At 39.3% G+C, this 19032-nt stretch overlaps 1 protein-coding gene across 1 annotated transcript; it reads left to right on the top strand.

Moving 5' to 3' along the window:
* The first annotated feature begins 8631 nt into the window (after positions 1–8631).
* Positions 8632–14668, top strand: tmem170a (transmembrane protein 170A). Its single transcript, XM_035157489.1, has 3 exons — positions 8632–8878; positions 10438–10608; positions 11258–14668. The coding sequence occupies exons 1-3, from the start codon at positions 8764–8766 to the stop codon at positions 11386–11388; spliced, it is 417 nt and encodes a 138-aa protein (XP_035013380.1). The 5' UTR covers positions 8632–8763; the 3' UTR covers positions 11389–14668.
* Positions 14669–19032: the final 4364 nt, after the last annotated feature.

Below are 19032 nucleotides of genomic sequence, written 5' to 3'. Positions count from 1 at the left end.
CTTTGGTCCTTCTTCATCCACTTAAAAATCCACTTTCATGAGACTTTGGATTGACTTAGTTTTCAAATTTCAAACTTGCTGTGGTTTCAGACAAACTCTAGTTGACTCTGTATATATGGCCTTTTAGCTTTGGTTTGGTCGCCACCAACCCCTGAGCAAAATGTCTGTCTGGATTTTGAGGTGCTAGATGCTTAACCTTTTTACCATTATACATACATGACCCACTTTTGCATTTGGCCAATTGTTAGCGAAAATTAACATGAGCTAGTCTTGAAATATGTTTAAGCATTACGGCTGAATATCTGTCCACATGAGGTTAACTGAGCCTGACAAAGGCCAGTTACCAGAGCATCTACAAGCAGCTGGGATGAAATTAAGGCCGCCTTGTTTCCACAGAACCCTATCTCCACTTCAAATGTGTTCATCCTAGAATCATGTGATTCAGTGTTTGGCATTTGGTTCCAAAATAAACTAGTTTTGTAACTCGGTTTTCTGTACCATCGTTAGAAACGGAATAAGCTATTTACAGATGACGTACAACTTAACCCCCACTTTTTGTCTGATTATTGATAAATTAAATTTCCTTTTACTTTCTGAAGCTCAGTGGTCTTTGCAGATGGGTTATTAGGCTCGTCTATTTTTGCACAATCCCACCACAGACTTTTTTTTAATGCTCTCCATATGTGACCTTAAATGCTTAATGTTAATAAGGCAATCCTCCTTCAATGACCCATATTTGTGAGCTGCCAGTCAGTTTCTTTCATTGGATTAAATGTTTCACTGGAATATAAATTTGCCTTTAACGTGACACTGCATGAGGTGGTCTTCAACAGTGGCTGTCTTCTGGTGCTCTCCTTCGTAGGAAAGCAGCATCTGAGCACTGATGTATGCACTGCTTCAACTTCACGCAGAAATCCTGGAAAAGGAAGGTCAGTATTTTTATTCCTCTGCACCCACCAGTGGCTGGAGGCATCCTGTTTTCAGATTATCTGTCTATCCCCTTGTAAACACGATATTTTCAAGGGATAGTTCACCCAGAATTGAAAATTCACTCGGGTGTTTGAGTCCACAAAATGCTTTTGGATTTTCAGGGGTTAACAGTGTAGCAGCCGAATCCAATACAATTGAAGACATTTGTGAATTATCTTTAGACGTAAAAAAACATAACATGCCTCCCTACTGCTCGTATGGTATCAGCCAAGTGTCCCCAAGCCCGACATTCAAATTCGAGTTGGAACAAGGACATTTCCACTGTGTTTTAAGCCTAAAAGTCCACCAGAAGTGGCTAAGCTAGTGGAATTAGCATTTACGACGGTCTCTGAGTGCACCTCATCGGGAGATATCAGACATTTAGGCTTAAAAATGGGTGTAAATGACCTTGTTTCAAGGCAAATACTAATGTCGGGGTTTCCGGACCCTTGCATGACGCCACAGGAGCAGTCTGGAGGCATGTTATGGTTTTTCTGTTTTATTACATCTGAAGAAGGACTCACCATTGATTTTAATTGTATTGAATTGTGCTCTCTCAAAGTTTACCCCTGAGACTCCAGAAATGTTTTGTGGACTCAAACACTTCATCCACCCCTCCATCGGCATAGTGGTGAATAGATAGTGAATTTAAATTTTTGGATGAACTATCCCTTTAAGAACACCTTGAGGGAATTTCTTCAAATTTGTTACAAATATTAATTTGGACATAAAAACTGTCCAAATTAATATTGGTGGTACTTCTACATCTCAGAGACATCTGTGGGAATTTCCTCAAATTTGGTACAAGTCTTCAGTTGGACTCAGACATGAACTTGGGGAATGTCCTCTACCCAGAAGGTCGGTCACGATGTGATAAAGAAAGTGCTGCACATAGATTAAATGTATGGCAAAACTACTACAAAGTACTTTGGGTGGTCATTAAGAATAGAAAAGCGCTATGTAAATACAGACCATTTATCATGATTAGATTTTGGTGGTCCATGGTCACAGTGACCCTATATTCTTTTTAACATGATATATCAGGAAAACCAGGGGAATTAATTTAATTTGGCCAAAACATTCACTCTAGGATGACTTGATTAGAATTTGGAGATCAGAGGTCCAGGTTACTGACCTCTCAAAACACTTTTGCCTTGTGAACACGCTATTTTTAGAATGCCTGGAGAGAATCCCTTTAAATTCGCTATAATTACTGACTCAGCGGTACTCGTAGTCTGTGCCCAAGGATAAACTCTGAATTTGAGTGATAGGTTCCAGAAAGAGTCTGGTAGATGGAAAGTCTTAAGCTCATTATAGCAACAGATGACAAAAGAGCAGAGCCTTGATTTTATTCTAATGGTTTCAGAAATATCCAAGGGTAACATCAAGTTTGATTTATCTTGGAAAAAAAAACAACAGCACGTAAAAGCCTGAGTTGGATAAAATCTCCAGGACAGAAGTGCAATACATGTTGTGTATCCATGTCTGACCAGACTTGTGTAATGAATACTTTGAAGAATCTAATAAAAACATGTTACAAATGGTGAATAGGCTGTATTTATATAAATACTTTTCTAGTCTTGATGACCACTCAAAGCACTATACAGTACAGTTTGCCATTCACCCACACATTCATACAGTTCATCTATTGGAAGAACTTTTTTTCTATGATGCGCCATTCAGGGTTCAGTATCTTGCCCAAGGACCCTTTGGCATACAGATTGGGAAGACTGGAATCGAACCACCGACTTGGTTGGAGGACAATTGCGCTGCCACAGCCGCTGAATAATAATATATAAATGCAGTGGTTATGGGCACACTTGTTTTGTGCCCCACAGTGATCTTTGACCCAAAAAAGCAGTTAATCTTTGATTTAAAATGAATATTTTTGCCAAATGTGGTGCTATACAAGTAAATGTAACTGAATTAAGAAACCAGTATTTGGTTTATTGTACAGTCAGACACTAGAAGAGCAAAATACCTCAAAATCACAGAGTATAGTTTGATTATATCACTGTAAAAGTCACTATTATTAATGCTCCTGATTGAGATTTCAACTTGCCTTGATGAAGTTGCCATGTATCAACAAAAGATGGATAGAAATATGGCTTTTTGTCAAGTAAAACACATTCCTTAAAACATTTTTTTTACTGTATCTACCTTTGTGGTTTTACCCCTTAATCAATTAATCATTTGAGAGTTAAATATATAGGTTAAAAAGCCTGTTACCAGTTCAAGCCTTTTTTTTTTAGACATAATCATAGGTATAAGTGAGTGCTGTAGATTTACTCTCAGCTGGTGACATGTTTGTTGACCCACTCCTGTGCACTGTCAAAAATACACCTACAGTCAAGGTTTGCAGTGGGGTTAGTATTTCCTGGACTCAGACTGTCAGGTTGTCTGAACCCAGAGAAACCTAAAGAGTAGAGATTCTAACTAGCATATTGAACAAAATAATATCTACAACATTCATGAGAAAATACAGTACCTAATGTAAATGGAGAGGTGTATCAATGTTTAAAGTATTTATACAAAACGAAAAAGTCTGACAGGGGGAAGGGTGCAGCAATTACATTGTAATGATAGAGGTATTGCCAATTATGGTTGAATATTTGAGTGGGCCTATTGTGTATCTAAGCAACCAGTTGTAACCATAATCCATTATCAACTACCACCATGATCCACGTTCTACGATCCACAACATCATCCACCATCACGATCCTAGATGTGGCTGCAGCCGTGATCCTGGATCTACAACGATAAAGCACAAGGACTCCTGGGAAGAAGTTAAGACATTAATGTGAGGAAGAGGAGGAAAGAGAAGTTCCATCTGTCCCCCAACAGTCGAAGTAGGCCTATAGCAACATAACTAAGAGATGGTCAAAGACAAACCTGAACCGGCTCTAACTATAGTTAGTTGATTACTGTGTTCTGATTTTATAGGTAAGTATAACTTCGTATCATCTGCATAGCAATTGAAATTTACAGAATGTTTCCTGATAATGTTTTCTAATGGAAGCATATATATGGTAAATCAAATTATCCTGAGCACAGAACCCTTGGGAACTTGTGATTCATTTTGGTGCACACAGATGACTCATTGTTTAATATTCAAACATGCTTAGGACGGTTCCTTTAAAGCCATTGTTCCAGTCTCTGTAGTAGAATTGTGATGATCAATAGTGTCAAATGCTGCATGAAGATCTAACAAAACAAGTATGACAAACCCTTTGTCTGAAGCTATAAGGTCATTGGTATCTTTTGCTAAAGCTGTTTTTGTGCTGGGATGAGCTCCAAACCCTGACTTTCAGTTTATTCTGTTCTGAAGAAAGTCAAAGAGCTGATAGGCAACAACTTTCTCAAGGATTTTAGAAATAAAGAGGAGGTTGGATATCAGTCTGTAGTTGGCTAAAACTGTCAAGTGCATAGTGTTTTTTTTAGAAGAGGTTTAATTATAGATAGCTTAAAGTAATGTGTTATATAACTAATGACAGATTCATTGTATTGAGTGAAGTACTATTTATGAAGTACAGACATTTTTTTTGTAGTTGATCTGAGAGAAGCTGTCGAGATATTTGTCCTGAACAATGTAATCAATTAACTAAACTCCAAGCATGTCTCAAGGACATAAAAACCTGGATGACCCGCAATTGTCTCTTATTAAACTCAGATAAAACAGAGGTTCTATTCCTTGGCCCTAAACACCTTAGAGATACATTATCTAATGATATAGCTGCGCTAGACGACATTGCCCTTGCTTCCAATGAAACAGTCAGGAACTAGGGAGCCATCTTCTATCCTGATTTGATTAAAACAAATTAAAACAAATTTCTAGGACCGCCTTCTTCCACTTGCGTAATATCTCAAAAATCCGACATGTCCTTTCTCAAAAAGATGCAGAAAAACTAGTCCACGCCTTTGTTACATCCAGACTTGATTATTGTAATTCCTTATTATCAGGCTCCAGCAGTAAGTCGTTAAAGACTCTGCAGCTTGTCCAAAATGCTGCAGCACGTGTCCTGACAAGAACCAAGAAAAGAGAGCACATTTCTCCAGTATTAGCTTCGCTAGACTGGCTTCCGGTTAAATCTAGAATAGAATTTAAAATTCTCCTCCTCACCTTCAAGGCCCTTAATAATATGGCACCATTATACCTCAAAGAGCTGATAGTACCATATCAACCCACTAGAGCACTGCACTCCCAGAATTCAGGCTTACTTGTCGTCCCTAAAGTCTCTAAAAGTAGAGTAGGAGCCAGAGCTTTCAGCTATCAAGCTCCTCTCCTGTGGAATCATCTCCCACTTTCAGTTCGGGAGGCAGACACCATCTGTACGTTTAAGAGTAGGCTTAAAACCTTCCTTTACGATAAAGCTTATAGTTAGAGCCGGTCCAGGCTTGTCTTGGACCTGCTCTTAGTTCTGCTGCTATAGGTCTAGAATGTCGGGGGACACATGACACACGGAGCTTCTCTTTCCAGCTTCTCCTTCCTCTTCTCAACCGTTATCAGATCAAATAAATTCATATCTCATCAATACATGTTACTGACTTGACTTCTTCCCCCGGAGTCCCTTTGCCTTATCGTCCGCAGATCCAGGGCCGCGGCTGTGGCCACATCATGGATTATGATCTGTGGATCGCGTATCAGAGATCGTAATGGTGGATCCAGTATGACGGATTCTGCATCGTGCTGGCTGATCGTGATAATAATGGTGGATCCTGTATCGTGTTGGCATCTGATAATGGTGGTGGACCACGATTGAGGTGGCAGCTGATGGTGGATCCTGATGGCGGCAGTGGACAATGACTGTGGACTATAGTGGCATCCGATCTTGATGGTGGATCATGATCGTGGTGGCTGCTGACCACAGACTATGATTACAACAGGACTGCTTGATATACAATATTTCTCCTCAGATACTCGACCATTACTGACAATAATCCATCAATTCATTGACCTTCAGTTATGCTTCAAAATGTTTACCCTTATCAATGCTGCTAAAACCCTTATCTCTCTGATGTTCTCCTTTACACTTGACATCTATTGCACTTCTGTCCGTCCTGGGAGAGGGATCCCTCACATGTGGCTCTCTCTGAGGTTTCTACCTTCTTTTTACCTTGTTAAAAGGGTTTTTAGTAGTTTTTCCTTACTCTTGTTGAGGGTTAAGGGCAGAGGATGTCACACCCTGTTAAAGCCCTATGAGACAAATTGTGATTTGTGAATATGGGCTATACAAATAAAATTTGATTGATTGATTGATTGATTATAAATGCAGCTAACTTGAGCATAACAACAACAATGGGCAGAAACAAGGTGGTGCCAGGGTGGAATAGTGAATGTAGCAGAGCTATTAAAGCAAGGAACAAGGCATTCAGGGCTTTAAGGAAAAAGGATAGTCAAATGTACAAAAAAGAGGATATGGAGAGACTTTTGCTCCATCATGGGTAGAGGAGTTAAGCTAGGGGATGTCTGGGGCATGTTCAAACCATTGAGTGGAAAAAGGAAGGCGAGCTAAATCCCAGTACTGGTTGATGGTGACAGGCTGGCTTTGTCAGACAGAGAGAAGGCAGATGTCTTATGTAGGGCATTTGCTGCAGTACATAGTGAGAAGATACTAATTCACAGATTATCTCATGAATTGGAACAAAAAGGTAATCGAGTAATTATCAGTATGGGTTTCAGAAAGAAAGATCTACAACAGATGCTAGTGAGAGAAATTGAAAATGAAAGAGTTGATTGCGATAGTATATTTGATATTGAAAAGGCATATGATTCTTTATGCAGGGAAGGGTTATTTAACAAATTATATAAAATGGGAATTGAATGAATAATGTATAACTGGGTAAAGGACTTTTAACAGATAGGAAAATAAGAGTGAAGGTTGGAGCAGAGGTATCAGGGGGAAATGGTGACCCTCAGGGGAGTGTAATCAGCCCTGTTTTGTTCAATATAATGATAAATGATAATTTTGCAAACCTAGAACCATGCATCCAACGCATCATACGCAGATGGTGGGGACATCTGGATGAGGGGAAGAAATGTCTCACATACAATAAAGAATATAAGAAAAGGAAAATGGAAAAGTGGGCATATGACTGGGGGTTTAAGCTATCAACAAGCAAGTCTTGTTACACGATCACTAATAAATGCACGCTTGGTGCTGAGAAGCTAACATTATATGGTCAGCAGATGGAGAGAGAAAATGAGTTTAAGCATCTGGGTCTGTGGCTTGATAACAAATATATATGGAAAATATATAACCATTTAAACAGTAAACCTGTTACGAGCAGTGGCTGGCTATGACTGGGGGGGCAGGAAAATAAGCATTAATTAACATATATAGGGCATGCATGAGGTCTGCAATAGGCTATGGCTGCATTGCTTGTGGAGCAGCAGCAAAGTCATATTTACAAAAAATGGAAAGTTTGCAGTATATATCACTGCGTCAACCCCTATTAATGCAATACTCATAGAAGCAGGAGAGATAGCACTTGAGTTAAGAAGAGATACGCTTGCACTAGCATACTGGAGCCGCTTGAAGGGAAGAAAATCCCTCAATCAAGACAATACAGGACTGCTGGGAATAGACCAAGTTCAGGGGTCACGGCTTTGGGTGGACAAATGCTGAAAGAGACCGGTTTATGAAATGGAGGCCTTAAAGTCCACCCCAATAAGTAACATTTCACCATGGCTATTTCCAGAGACTAAAGTAGCCATGACTATCCTGGAAAATAAAAGAAATTGGTTTGCAGGTGAGGTGACCATTAAAACAAGTGTGTATCTCAGACACAGCTTTTGAAACTACCTTAAAATCTACACAGATGGATCTAAAGACAAGCAGGAGCATGTTGGATTTGCTGTGTATATCCCTGAGTTCAAAGTATCAATCTCCAAAAGATTATCCAATCATCTATCTGTATTCACAGCAGAGATAACGGCAACCATTATTGGGTTACAGTGGGTGGAGGAGGTCAGACCAGACTGGGTGGTATTATGCTCTGACTAAGCAGCTACTTTTTATTGTATTTATTTATTAAGCATATTTTGGGGGCTTTTATTGCCTTTAATTCATAGGAAGGAGAGCAAGCTGTGAAAGGTACAATCTACAATATCCATCAGAGAAGATTTACTAATTGAGCTGTTCTATAGTTTGTTAAGACTTCACAGGTATAGACGTTCACTTTTCATGGGTACCTGCTCACGAGTGGTAGGGTATGAGTATGCTGATTAGTTAGCATAGTTAGCAAAAGGTAAACCTAGAAAATAAATATCAGTATCAGTTCAACTTGGCGAAGGAGAAGGGAAAGCAATAATCAAGAAGAAATGAATGAAAATATGGCAGAAAAGATGGGAGGAGGACCAGAAAGGAAGGAGATATTATAAAATATAAAACTGATTCATAAAATCCTTATATCAAGACTAACATTTGATAACACTGGATTAAATTACACTATTTATAATGGGGAAGTGTAACAAATGCTGTAATTTGTGGGATCTAATGGGGGTTTTGGGGACAGATGGAGAGGGAATAAGAGAAATCAGGAAGGCACTCGTTATTTGTATAGAAGACGGGACTGATGGGTTAGATGTGTTAAATGACATGATGTTACACACTCTTGTACAGTAGGTGGCGGTACACACCTTAAGTTGTTTGCGATCCGCTAGTAAACCGAGAGAAGAAGAAAGAGAGCAGAGGAAAAGCCTGCTGCTGTCAAATCCCACACAAACCACTCTGATGGTTCCCCACGTCTCTTGTCCATCTGTCCCTCATGCAGCGTCCAGTGTCGGTGTGAGAGATGACGGACAGATACAGTGAGATCGGTTTTGTCCAGCAAATACTCGGGTTGAATTTAGTGCCGAGGAAAAATGGCACACAGCGAGGAAACGACACATCTCTCAGCGACTTCTCAGGTGGGCTAATGTTTGCTATCTTGTTAGCTACCAAAGCTTAATAACACCAGGTTGAGGAATATCACACTATGTGTTTCCTTGTTAACGAACGTGTTAAATGTGGTCAGTTCTCTTGTAAATGTCTCCCTGTAGGTTGGTAGCTGGACGCACAGTTAGCCTTGTTTAGGTAACTCCTGTACATTAGTGCAGCGAGCTCACTTCCTGCTAACTCTCAACTGTTGTTAAAACAAACCTCTCACTTGCTCCAAGCGATGGTTGATATAAGTTGCTGTGATTTTCCACGTGATTGCTGTTAGCTCATGTCACCACCTTTAACTTCAAGTATTAGCTGTATAATAACGTTACGTAACGTTGAATTAAAATCCCTGTGCGCTGCTATAGTTAGGTGCTCTGCTTAGTATTGGGGAAGCCTGAGGTAAGAAAATGTCTGACTGGCCACTGCTTGTATTTGATTATTGAGCTTCTCAGTTATTGAGTTTCTCAGTTATTGAGTTTCTCAGTTATTGAGTTTCTCAGCCTAAAGCGATTATTTCATTCACAACAATGCAATAAAGTGACACGTTTTCTTCAGTATTCCCTCCTTACACCTGCTCAATCGGTTTATAACAAATTCATAGTGGGGATTGTAAACCTTCAGCTTTAATTCAAGGGTTTTGATAAAAAATATCCCATAGAGTTTACTGTAAAAACTGACATTACACATTAAGGTATTAAAGCCTGTTTTTCATAGTCCATTGATTGTGTCACTAGTCCAAATACTAATGGACCCATCTGTAGTCCAGACATGCACAATAAGGGCATCAAGATAACATCAATATAAAAGTACTAATTTTGTGGACACCATACCGGAGGTATGTGGACTCCTTGTGTTGTGTACTCATCTATCTCAGTAAAGATTATCTATGTATTTCATGGATTAAGTTTAGGAAAGAATTATACACCTATATTATAAAACAGTAATAGTAATGTAATAAATTATTAACTGCTGCTGTATTGATGTGCACATTTTTTAAGTGGCAGCTAATGTGATTAAGAAGATATTGTGACTTGTCTTGGACTCAAAGGCTGAAGTACGGGACTTGGCCCTCTCCTGACTGGGACTTGAGTCTCCATCTTAGCTGTTCCCCATGAACCTGTCGACTGTACCGATGTGTGAAACTCTAATGGATTGAACACCACAAAAGAAATTACCCTATTTGGTGGTGGTTGGACAGCACTGTCATTCCGAAATCTCCCATAGGTGTTCAGTTCTGTTAAAATGTGGAGACTGTAGCCACAGCATTTGAATCCAACGATTATCATACTCGACAAACCATGACCCATCATCACCTGCATGGTATCATATTTATTCTATGTATTCAGGTCTTTCCTTTCATTTGTCACTCCTATATTTGTCAAAATCCTTTCCACAGAGGAGATGTAGTGAGTGGAATGAGGAATCATGGTAATGAACAATTTCATAATCTGATTAAATTGCTCCAGCGTCATGTAGAACTGTTCATAATTACTTATCTGATTAGCATGAAGTGATGTGTGACTGCATGACTGTGTTTGTCCAGAGATGTGGTACGGAGTGTTTCTGTGGGCAGCGGTTTCTTCCCTGGTCTTCCACCTGCCTGCAGCTCTCCTCTCCCTTGCCACGCTGCGTCAGCACAAGATGGCCCGATTCATGCCCATTGCCATCCTCCTCATGGGCATCGTGGGACCAGTGTGTGGGGGACTCCTCACCAGTAAGTTATGGGGAGGTGCACTATTAGTTGACTAAATTATTAAATATTTTTACTCTTGCTAGTTGGTACAAGAAGTTCTAATTAGTTAAACAAATTGATTAGAGTGCCGTTGTAACTGTTGAACCTAAAACGTTAGGCAGCTTCCGGCCACCTGCCGGAGCTGCATCCCTCTCTTTATGCCCTAATGCCTGAATGTTGTAAAGCAGCCAGGTCGAATGTGGGAGAGATAAAATCTGGTATAACTGGCACAGTTTGACAGTATTTTGATGTAGAAAATTAAAATAATGTCTATAGGCTGTGTCAGAATAAACTGGAATAAAACCACTCGACCGGAGCCCTGCATACATCACATTCATGTAAAGGAAGGATCTGCATTTCATCAGGTTTATGTCATAACAAATACCAGTCCAGTTAAACGTGGCCAGATCCAGCCAAATCTACGCTATCATACGTCAATGAACTGTTATTTTCTAATCGGAAGTGTTTGGCAAAGAATTATCATATTTATATATATATATTATTATTATTATTATTATATATATATATTATTTCAGTTCCATTTTTCTAGAATTCCATGGTTTAAAATCAGAAAACAGGTCAAACTATGCAGTTAATTTATACTTATGTAATGTTTTGTCATATTTTTAAGGTGCAGCCATCGCAGGCGTGTACAAGGCGGCAGGGAAGAAGATGATCTCTTTGGAGGCTCTTGTTTTTGGGGTCGGACAGTCCTTTTGTGTCCTCATCATCTCCTTCCTCAGGGTCCTTGCCACCCTTTAGCAGAGCTGAGGCTTGTCTCGGTGGACCTGATGCTGCTGGATCACTCTCACACCAGCTGCACCCAAATTTCACATGGTACATTACTACATCCCGGCAAATCCTGGGCCACCTGTAAACCAGCCAGATGTGGGTCGTGATGTCACTTCCTGCTGATGGAGCAGGAACAGAACAGATTTTAGTCTACTATGAAGAAATAAGCAGCAAGTGTTATACAGCACTAAGCCTTTTAATTAGCTGTCAAGACATCTATATGATGTCACTGTAAGACAGCTAAAAACTGTATTCACATCACAGGGCAGGCATACACTACACAACAGCAAAGACAGTTTATTTAAAAATGACAAATAATCATTACACACTTAATTATTATGTATGCAGTTTTACCTGTGTGATGTGGAGGCAGCATGATGCTGTTCTGCAGTAGTATGCGGATGACATTAACCTCTTAGGTTCTGTGTTTGTGTTTTTCTATAGTTGTAAGGACCAATTTGAGACTTGGACCTAAGTAGTGAGGACATTTTGTTTGAGGGTTATGACTTGACTCTGAGGTTCAGTTAGCGTTAGGTTGAGCTTTGGCGAAGCTTTGGGGTTAGACATTTAGTTGAGGTGTTTGAGGCCAGGGTCTGCATAATGTCAATAAGTGTCCTCACAGAGACAGAGGTACAAGCACACTTGTCTAATTTGAAAGTTTTAAATGTGCACATGTTCTTTCATTAGGGATCAATATAATAGTGGGACGTACATTGATTTGATACATTTGATTTGTGCTGAGGGATGCTGTTGTTAAAGATGGGTGAACATGTGTCTCCTCTCTTGGTTGCTACTTCGAATTCATAACTTCTTCCAACTGGATTTTTATTCTCAAGCCAACCCCATGTTTCTTTGTGATGTCCAAAGTGATGGCATGCTGCTAAATTCTAGTTTCCTTATTTGGGGACAGCTGACATTCTCCATTCAGTTGCACTGTTAATGTGCAAATGTACAGTGTACATGATATGATGAACATTGTTTTTCATAGCGTGGTATACTGTGAAACCAGCTGCAACCTCAGTATGTGAATGTTGGACTGCATGCAGTAACTGGATAACAGTCATTTTGACAGATGCTCTTTTGATACAGGAAGATGATGGTTTTATGCAAGATCCTGGCTTTTCCTTTGAGGCCTTAATTTCTATTTTCTAATATCCAAAGTGGTGTTTTCTCTTCAGGGCTGTCTTTCTTTATAACCATTTCTACTGCTGCCCTTTTGTTATTCCTCATCGTTTTTGTTTAGATCAATTCAAGTTGGACTGCCTGTCTTCTCTAGGTTTTAAATCAGCAATTAACATTAACTGCCACCTGTAACTTGTTATGACACTGTTGAAAATTTTAAGTTGTGATCACACAGACTAGAGAATGTCTTCATAGTTTCTCTGCTCAACTTCTTAGTTTGTCGGTTTATTTGTTTAGAGTGAATTGATTACAGACTGTTGTCAGTTTTTTTGACAAACCCAAACATGACCTTTGCTGGATCTTTTCCAATCTCTTTGAATGATATGTATTTTGTTTTGTTCGTTTTATTCCCAAGTCTTTGTAGCCGTTCAATCTTTTTGACCAAATACAGATTGCTCATATTTTTTTTAAGTGTGAATATGATGTTTCGATGATGGTGTTAAAAATGTGTTGCCCTGTACATCAGTCACAACATTCAAACCAGTTAGTGGTTTGAATGCTGACAGGTCCCGTATACAGTTTCTGTGCATGCCATCAGGTTTTATTGTTGTATTTTATTGGCTAATTGAGTCCCACAGTCTTTATGCTATTTGTTGCTTGTGGAAGTGGACATGTGCTTTTGAATTAACATCACACATGTACAACTTTCATATACAGACATACTCTACATCTAATTTTATTCTTTGTTAAAAGTGATGCACGTAATGACTGAAACCTGCTGAATCAGCTGACACCACTAACAGAACTGTATTTAATGTTGAGCACAAGTCTCTTCTCCACATGATTTGACTTTGGTTTGGAATTAATATTTAACTTTAGTAAGTTTTGATTAAACTAATAGTAAACCAATATGCAGTTATTGGAATTAACACACTGGAGCTACCACACGGTGAACTTGGAGCAGTTTCCAGCTTCATCTAGTCAACAATCTAAATTTTTAGCATTAATGGATCAGAAACAAGACAGCTGGTAAAAATCCAGGTAGAATCTGTGGAGCAAAGACGGAGTAATAGAGCCTGGACATGATCAGAAACTTCCACTTCTCTACCATTGATGAACTTGAACAGCTGTACACCAGCCATGCTGGAATCAGTCATTAAAACCAGTTAGCTTAAAGCTAGTGGACCAGTTGTTCTATTAACTGTCATTGATACACAATAGACTGCCTTTGAACAAGGGTTAGGAGCCTTTTAACTTATGCAATGGTAAAGAAAGCAGACAGCAAGCTTCATCATCATCTCCTCAAAGAAGTTTTTAAACCCCTGAAACCAAAGATGTCTTGAATTCTTCCCATTGTACATCACTAGCTACTCTTCAGTCCAGTAGTTTACTTCCATATGAACAGTTAGCTTCATGATGCATGTAAATATGCAGCAAATCACTCTGAAGCTAGAATGTAGAAGTTTCTGGTTTAAGTAAAATATCTTCATCGAAATATCTAAAAATAGGAAATTGCCATAATTAGAGAACAAGTAGACATTGATGACAGCACAGTTGGATTGTAAAGAGCAGGTTACAGACGTACAATTAGGACCAACAATGGGACAGGAGTAGTTTCTGGACAGTGACCATGATAACCATTAACTGAGGACTTGAGAGAAATATGATTTATTTCCCTATCTTATTTCATTAACAAATTTTAATGGGATGTCTTCAGATTATGCACCAAGATGAGATAATTCCCTTCCACACCAAACTATAATTTCTGAAAATGTCGCTTCATTGAGACTGATTTTATCAACAACGGAGGAAACTCCGCTCATCTCACTGTACATACTGTATGTTCTGTATATGCACAATCCCCTGAGATAAGAAAAATGAAACAATTTTTGTTACTACAAAGACTTGATGGAGTGGAAAATCAAAGCAGTTAATTGAAATGTGTGGCTGATGCAGGAAGAAATGGAGTTGTGTTAATCCCATGGCCTTGCTGTTAATGCTGTACATTTTGGAGAATTTTTATTTTTTTATGGTTGTGTAATTTAGCTCCTTGAGGACAGGAGTTATCTGTGGTTCTGTTACTGCATCTTACACTGTGACCTTAATAAATTCAGTCTGGATATTTTCACTTCTGTTTCAAGCTAGTTTGCATCAACACTAATCTATCTCGACTGGAGACACTGATACAACTATCTTGCTGTCTGACCTTACAGACAATAAACGTGTTTTCCTGGGTGTCTTGTTGTGTTGGGGAAAAATCCAAAACAAGTGCTTTAATGTGAACTGTGAACTGTTTAAATACAACACTTTTTTTTTCACAACATTTTTCCACACATGCAGATGGAACTGTCTCAGGGCAAACTCAGCCTTTTACATCAGACTCACAGGAAACATGAAAGACAAACTGTGTAAACCTTCTGTTTTCATACTAACTCAAACGTGTTCAGTTTGTCCAGTTTGGACCACTGTGAAAAAATAGGTGGCCTCCAAGGACCCGCTCTCGATGTAAATACACAGTATTAAGATATAAAGGGCCCATTCTAGGGTAAACAGGCCGAGAAATGCGGAGAATGTTAAGCCCCAACACTAAAAGAAGATCAAGTAACTAATAAAAGTAGCTGTTCAGTTGATGCATATGTCCGACCTGCTACCACCAGGAAAAGCCAAGGGAAAATGAATGAAAATTTGGGGATGTTTGGGAAAAATACTCATGCAAAGTCCAAATGAGGAGATGTGGAGACCTGGAGTCAATTTAGACAAAGAGATTCACTATTTCAGTCATGAGCAACTTCCCTCAATAGGTTATAAAGTAAATGGCCTGTATTCATATAGCGTTTTTCTGGTCTTGATGACCACTCAAAGCGCTTTACAGTACAGTACATTACAGTACATCTATCCAAAGCCAGTCAACAGCAGTAGCCTTTCAGTACGTCCTCCTTCATGAAGCTTATAATGTTCACTTTGAGCTGAAACTGAATCGTCTTTTTGATGACTTTGGATTTCTTTGGAAGATGTAGTTCATGGTGCTGTTCAACCTAGTTGCATTATATTGGGAAACATTTGTTGAACAGCACCACAAACTACATTGTCCAGACTGACCATGAAAAAACACCTCTCTTTCTACAAAAACTACATTATGCATTGGTTTTAGCTAGGTGTACCTAAAAGAGGAGTAAATGACTATATGCTGCATCGTTCATCATTTTCAAAAAGTTCCAATTTCAACTGTCTCATAACCTAAAACTAATCTCGTTATTTTGCCTCAATCTCATAATGCTGATTTACAATGACAGTTGTGATTTTGGTTATTCCTTAAGCATATCCCTTTTATTTTTATTTGTCTGGCAGAATAGGCGTCAATACAGGCCGGTACAGTTCATCCAGAAAATCCCTGAGTGCTGCATGGGATGAAGCTTCATGTTTTGTAAGAGGGGGCAGTGTGCACAGAAGACTGAAAGCCATGTAATTTTACTGTAAACACGCCACATGTATCGGCGACATTTTTCTCTGATGGACAAACAGAAAATAAGTGAATCAAATTATAAATGTCAAGTTCAAAAGAACTTTTGGTTTATTCCTATTGTCCTCATTCCTGGATCAGTGTTGCTCAACTTTTACCAGATTCAAATGGTGTAAAGTTAATTTTACTAGAGTAAATTAAGTGCCATTGGTAATTATTTTCAGGAAATAAAAATCTTTCAGCTAGAACGTTGTGGTGATTTTTTGGTCCTTTGTCTGCCCCTAGTGGTGAACAGTAGGAACTGCAATAAAACCGACAGCACTGACTTAATCCTGTTCAGAAATGTAAATAATAATGCAAATACCTGAGAAAAACCATTGAAACCACATGTATTTTAAGTGAATCCAAATAGTATTAGCTGTATAACTAGCTGTACAATATAGTTTATATTCAATAAATGTGACAGTGGTCAGAGCTTCTTGTAAGAAAACTGCTTTTAGACCTAACATTGTCATTCCATTTCTGTTCAAAAGTTTAAGGGGTGTTATTTCCACTTTTGTAAGGCCGCCTATTGATTTCTATGCCTGGTGAATTAGAAGTTCAATTCGCATCTTGGAACTTCAGAGGGTTACAGAAAGTCTGCAAGGTAACAAACTGAACACTAATGGTAAATGGTCTGGATTTGCATCCATGGGCAGACCTTTTTTTCTATCTTTGGGTTCGGTATCTTGCCCAAGGACACTTTGGCATGCAGATGGGGAGTAGATTTGAGACGCTGACCTTCTGGTTATAGGACGACCGCTCAAGCCCCCTAGCCACAGCCGTCCCATGATGATTTTTCATTATTTTCTGATATAGTCACTAATGACCTTCTAATAGCTTCCGATCAGGGGTTTGTGTCTGTCCTCGTTCTGTTAGATCTTAGTGCAGCATTTGACACAATTGACCATCACATTTTATTACAGAGACTGGAACAGTTAATTAGCATTAAAGGAACCGCCCTAAACTGGTTTAAATCCTATTTTTCTGATCGCTCCCAATTCGTGCAAATTAATGATGAGTCATCTGTGCGCACCAAAGTTAACCATGGTGTTCCACAAGGCTCTGTGCTCGGCCCAATTTTATTCTCATTATATATGCTTCCACTAGGAAACATTATCAGGACACACTCGGTAAATTTCCACTGCTATGCGGATGACACCCAGTTATACTTGTCAATAAAACCTGAACAAAGTAATCAAATAACTAAACTCCAAGCATGTCTCAAGGACATAAAAACCTGGATGACCTGCAATTTTCTCTTATTAAACTCAGATAAGACAGAGGTTCTAATACTTGGCCCTAAACACCTTAGAGATACATTGTCTAATGATATAGCTGCGCTAGACGACATTGCCCTTGCCTCCAATGAAACAGTCAGGAACTTGGGAGTGATCCTGATTTATCCTTTAATTCTCACTTAAAACTAATATATTCACTTGCGTAATATCTCCAAAATCAGACATGTCCTTTCTCAAAAGGATGCAGAAAAACTAGTCCACGCCTTTGTTACATCCAGACTTGATTATTGTAATTCCTTATTATCAGGCTCCAGCAGTAAGTCGTTAAAGACTCTGCAGCTTGTCCAAAATGCTGCAGCACGTGTCCTGACAAGAACCAAGAAAAGAGAGCACATTTCTCCTGTGTTAGCTTCACTACACTGGCTTCAGGTTAAATCTAGAATAGAATTTAAAATTCTCCTCCTCACCTTCAAGGCCCTTAACAATATGGCACCATTATACCTTAAAGAGCTGATAGTACCTTATCAACCCACTAGAGCACTGCGCTCCCAGGATTCAGGCTTACTTGTCGTCCCTAAAGTCTCTAAAAGTAGAGTAGCAGCCAGAGCTTTCAGCTATCAAGCTCCTCTCCTGTGGAATCATCTCCCACTTTCAGTTCGGGAAGCAGACACCATCTGTACGTTTAAGAGTAGGCTTAAAACCTTCCTTTTTGATAAAGCTTATAGTTAGAGCTGGTCCAGGCTTGTCTCAGACCCGCTCTTAGTTAGGCTGCTATAGGTCTAGAATGTCGGGGGACACATGACACACGGAGCTTCTCTTTCCAGCTTCTCCTTCCTCTTCTCCCTCATCACATCAAAGTAATTCATATCCCATCAATACATGTAACTGACTTGACTTCTTCCCCGGAGTCCCTTTGCCTTATCGTCCGCAGATCCAGGGCCGCGGCTGTGGCAACATCATGGATTAGGATCTGTGGATCACGTATCAGAGATCGTAATGGTGGATCCAGTATGGCGGATTCTGCATCGTGTTGGCATCAGATAATGGTGGTGGACCACGACCGAGGTGGCAGCTGATGGTGGATCCTGATGGCGGCAGTGGACAATGACTGTGGACTATAGTGGCATCCGATCTTGATGGTGGATCATCATCTTGCTGGCTGCTGACCACAGACTATGATTGCAGCAGGACTGCTCGATACATAGTATTTCTCCTCAGACACTTGACCATTAATGACAATAATCCATCAATTCACTGACTTTCAGTTATACTTCAAAATGTTTACCCTTATCAATGCTGCTAAAACCTTTATCTTGATGTTCTCCTTTACACTTGACATCTATTGCACTTCTGTCCGTCCTGGGAGAGGGATCCCTCACATGTGGCTCTCTCTGAGGTTTCTACCTTCTTTTTTCCCTGTTAAAAGGGTTTTTAGTAGTTTTTCCTTACTCTTGTTGAGGGTTAAGAGCAGAGGATGTCACACCTTGTTAAAGCCCTATGAGACAAATTGTGATTTGTGAATATGGGCTATACAAATAAAATTTGATTGATTGATTGATTGATTGATATATTGTACACTAAACATTTAGTCTATCAATAAAAAGATTACGTTCACAACAGATACATCTGTTGTGAACGTAATCTGTAGTTGTAGGCCTGAAACGCTTATCATTGTCATTCTATCTATATCTTTGGTATATATAATAATTAGAAGAAAATCTAAAATGAAACATCACACACACTGAGCCGTAG

The sequence above is a fragment of the Hippoglossus stenolepis genome, chromosome 5 (assembly GCF_022539355.2).
Source record: "Hippoglossus stenolepis isolate QCI-W04-F060 chromosome 5, HSTE1.2, whole genome shotgun sequence".
Lineage (NCBI taxonomy): Eukaryota > Metazoa > Chordata > Actinopteri > Pleuronectiformes > Pleuronectidae > Hippoglossus > Hippoglossus stenolepis.
The sequence above is the reverse complement of the archived record's forward strand: the minus strand, read 5'-3'. Positions and strand labels throughout refer to the sequence as shown.

Bases quoted from the DNA above. Each gene is read 5' to 3' on its own strand.
- tmem170a (XM_035157489.1), top strand. From the start codon at position 8,764: ATGACGGACAGATACAGTGAGATCGGTTTTGTCCAGCAAATACTCGGG. The intron at 8,879-10,437 runs GTGGGCTAATGT...GTGTTTGTCCAG, and splicing joins ATCTCTCAGCGACTTCTCAG to AGATGTGGTACGGAGTGTTT. The intron at 10,609-11,257 runs GTAAGTTATGGG...CATATTTTTAAG, and splicing joins GTGTGGGGGACTCCTCACCA to GTGCAGCCATCGCAGGCGTG.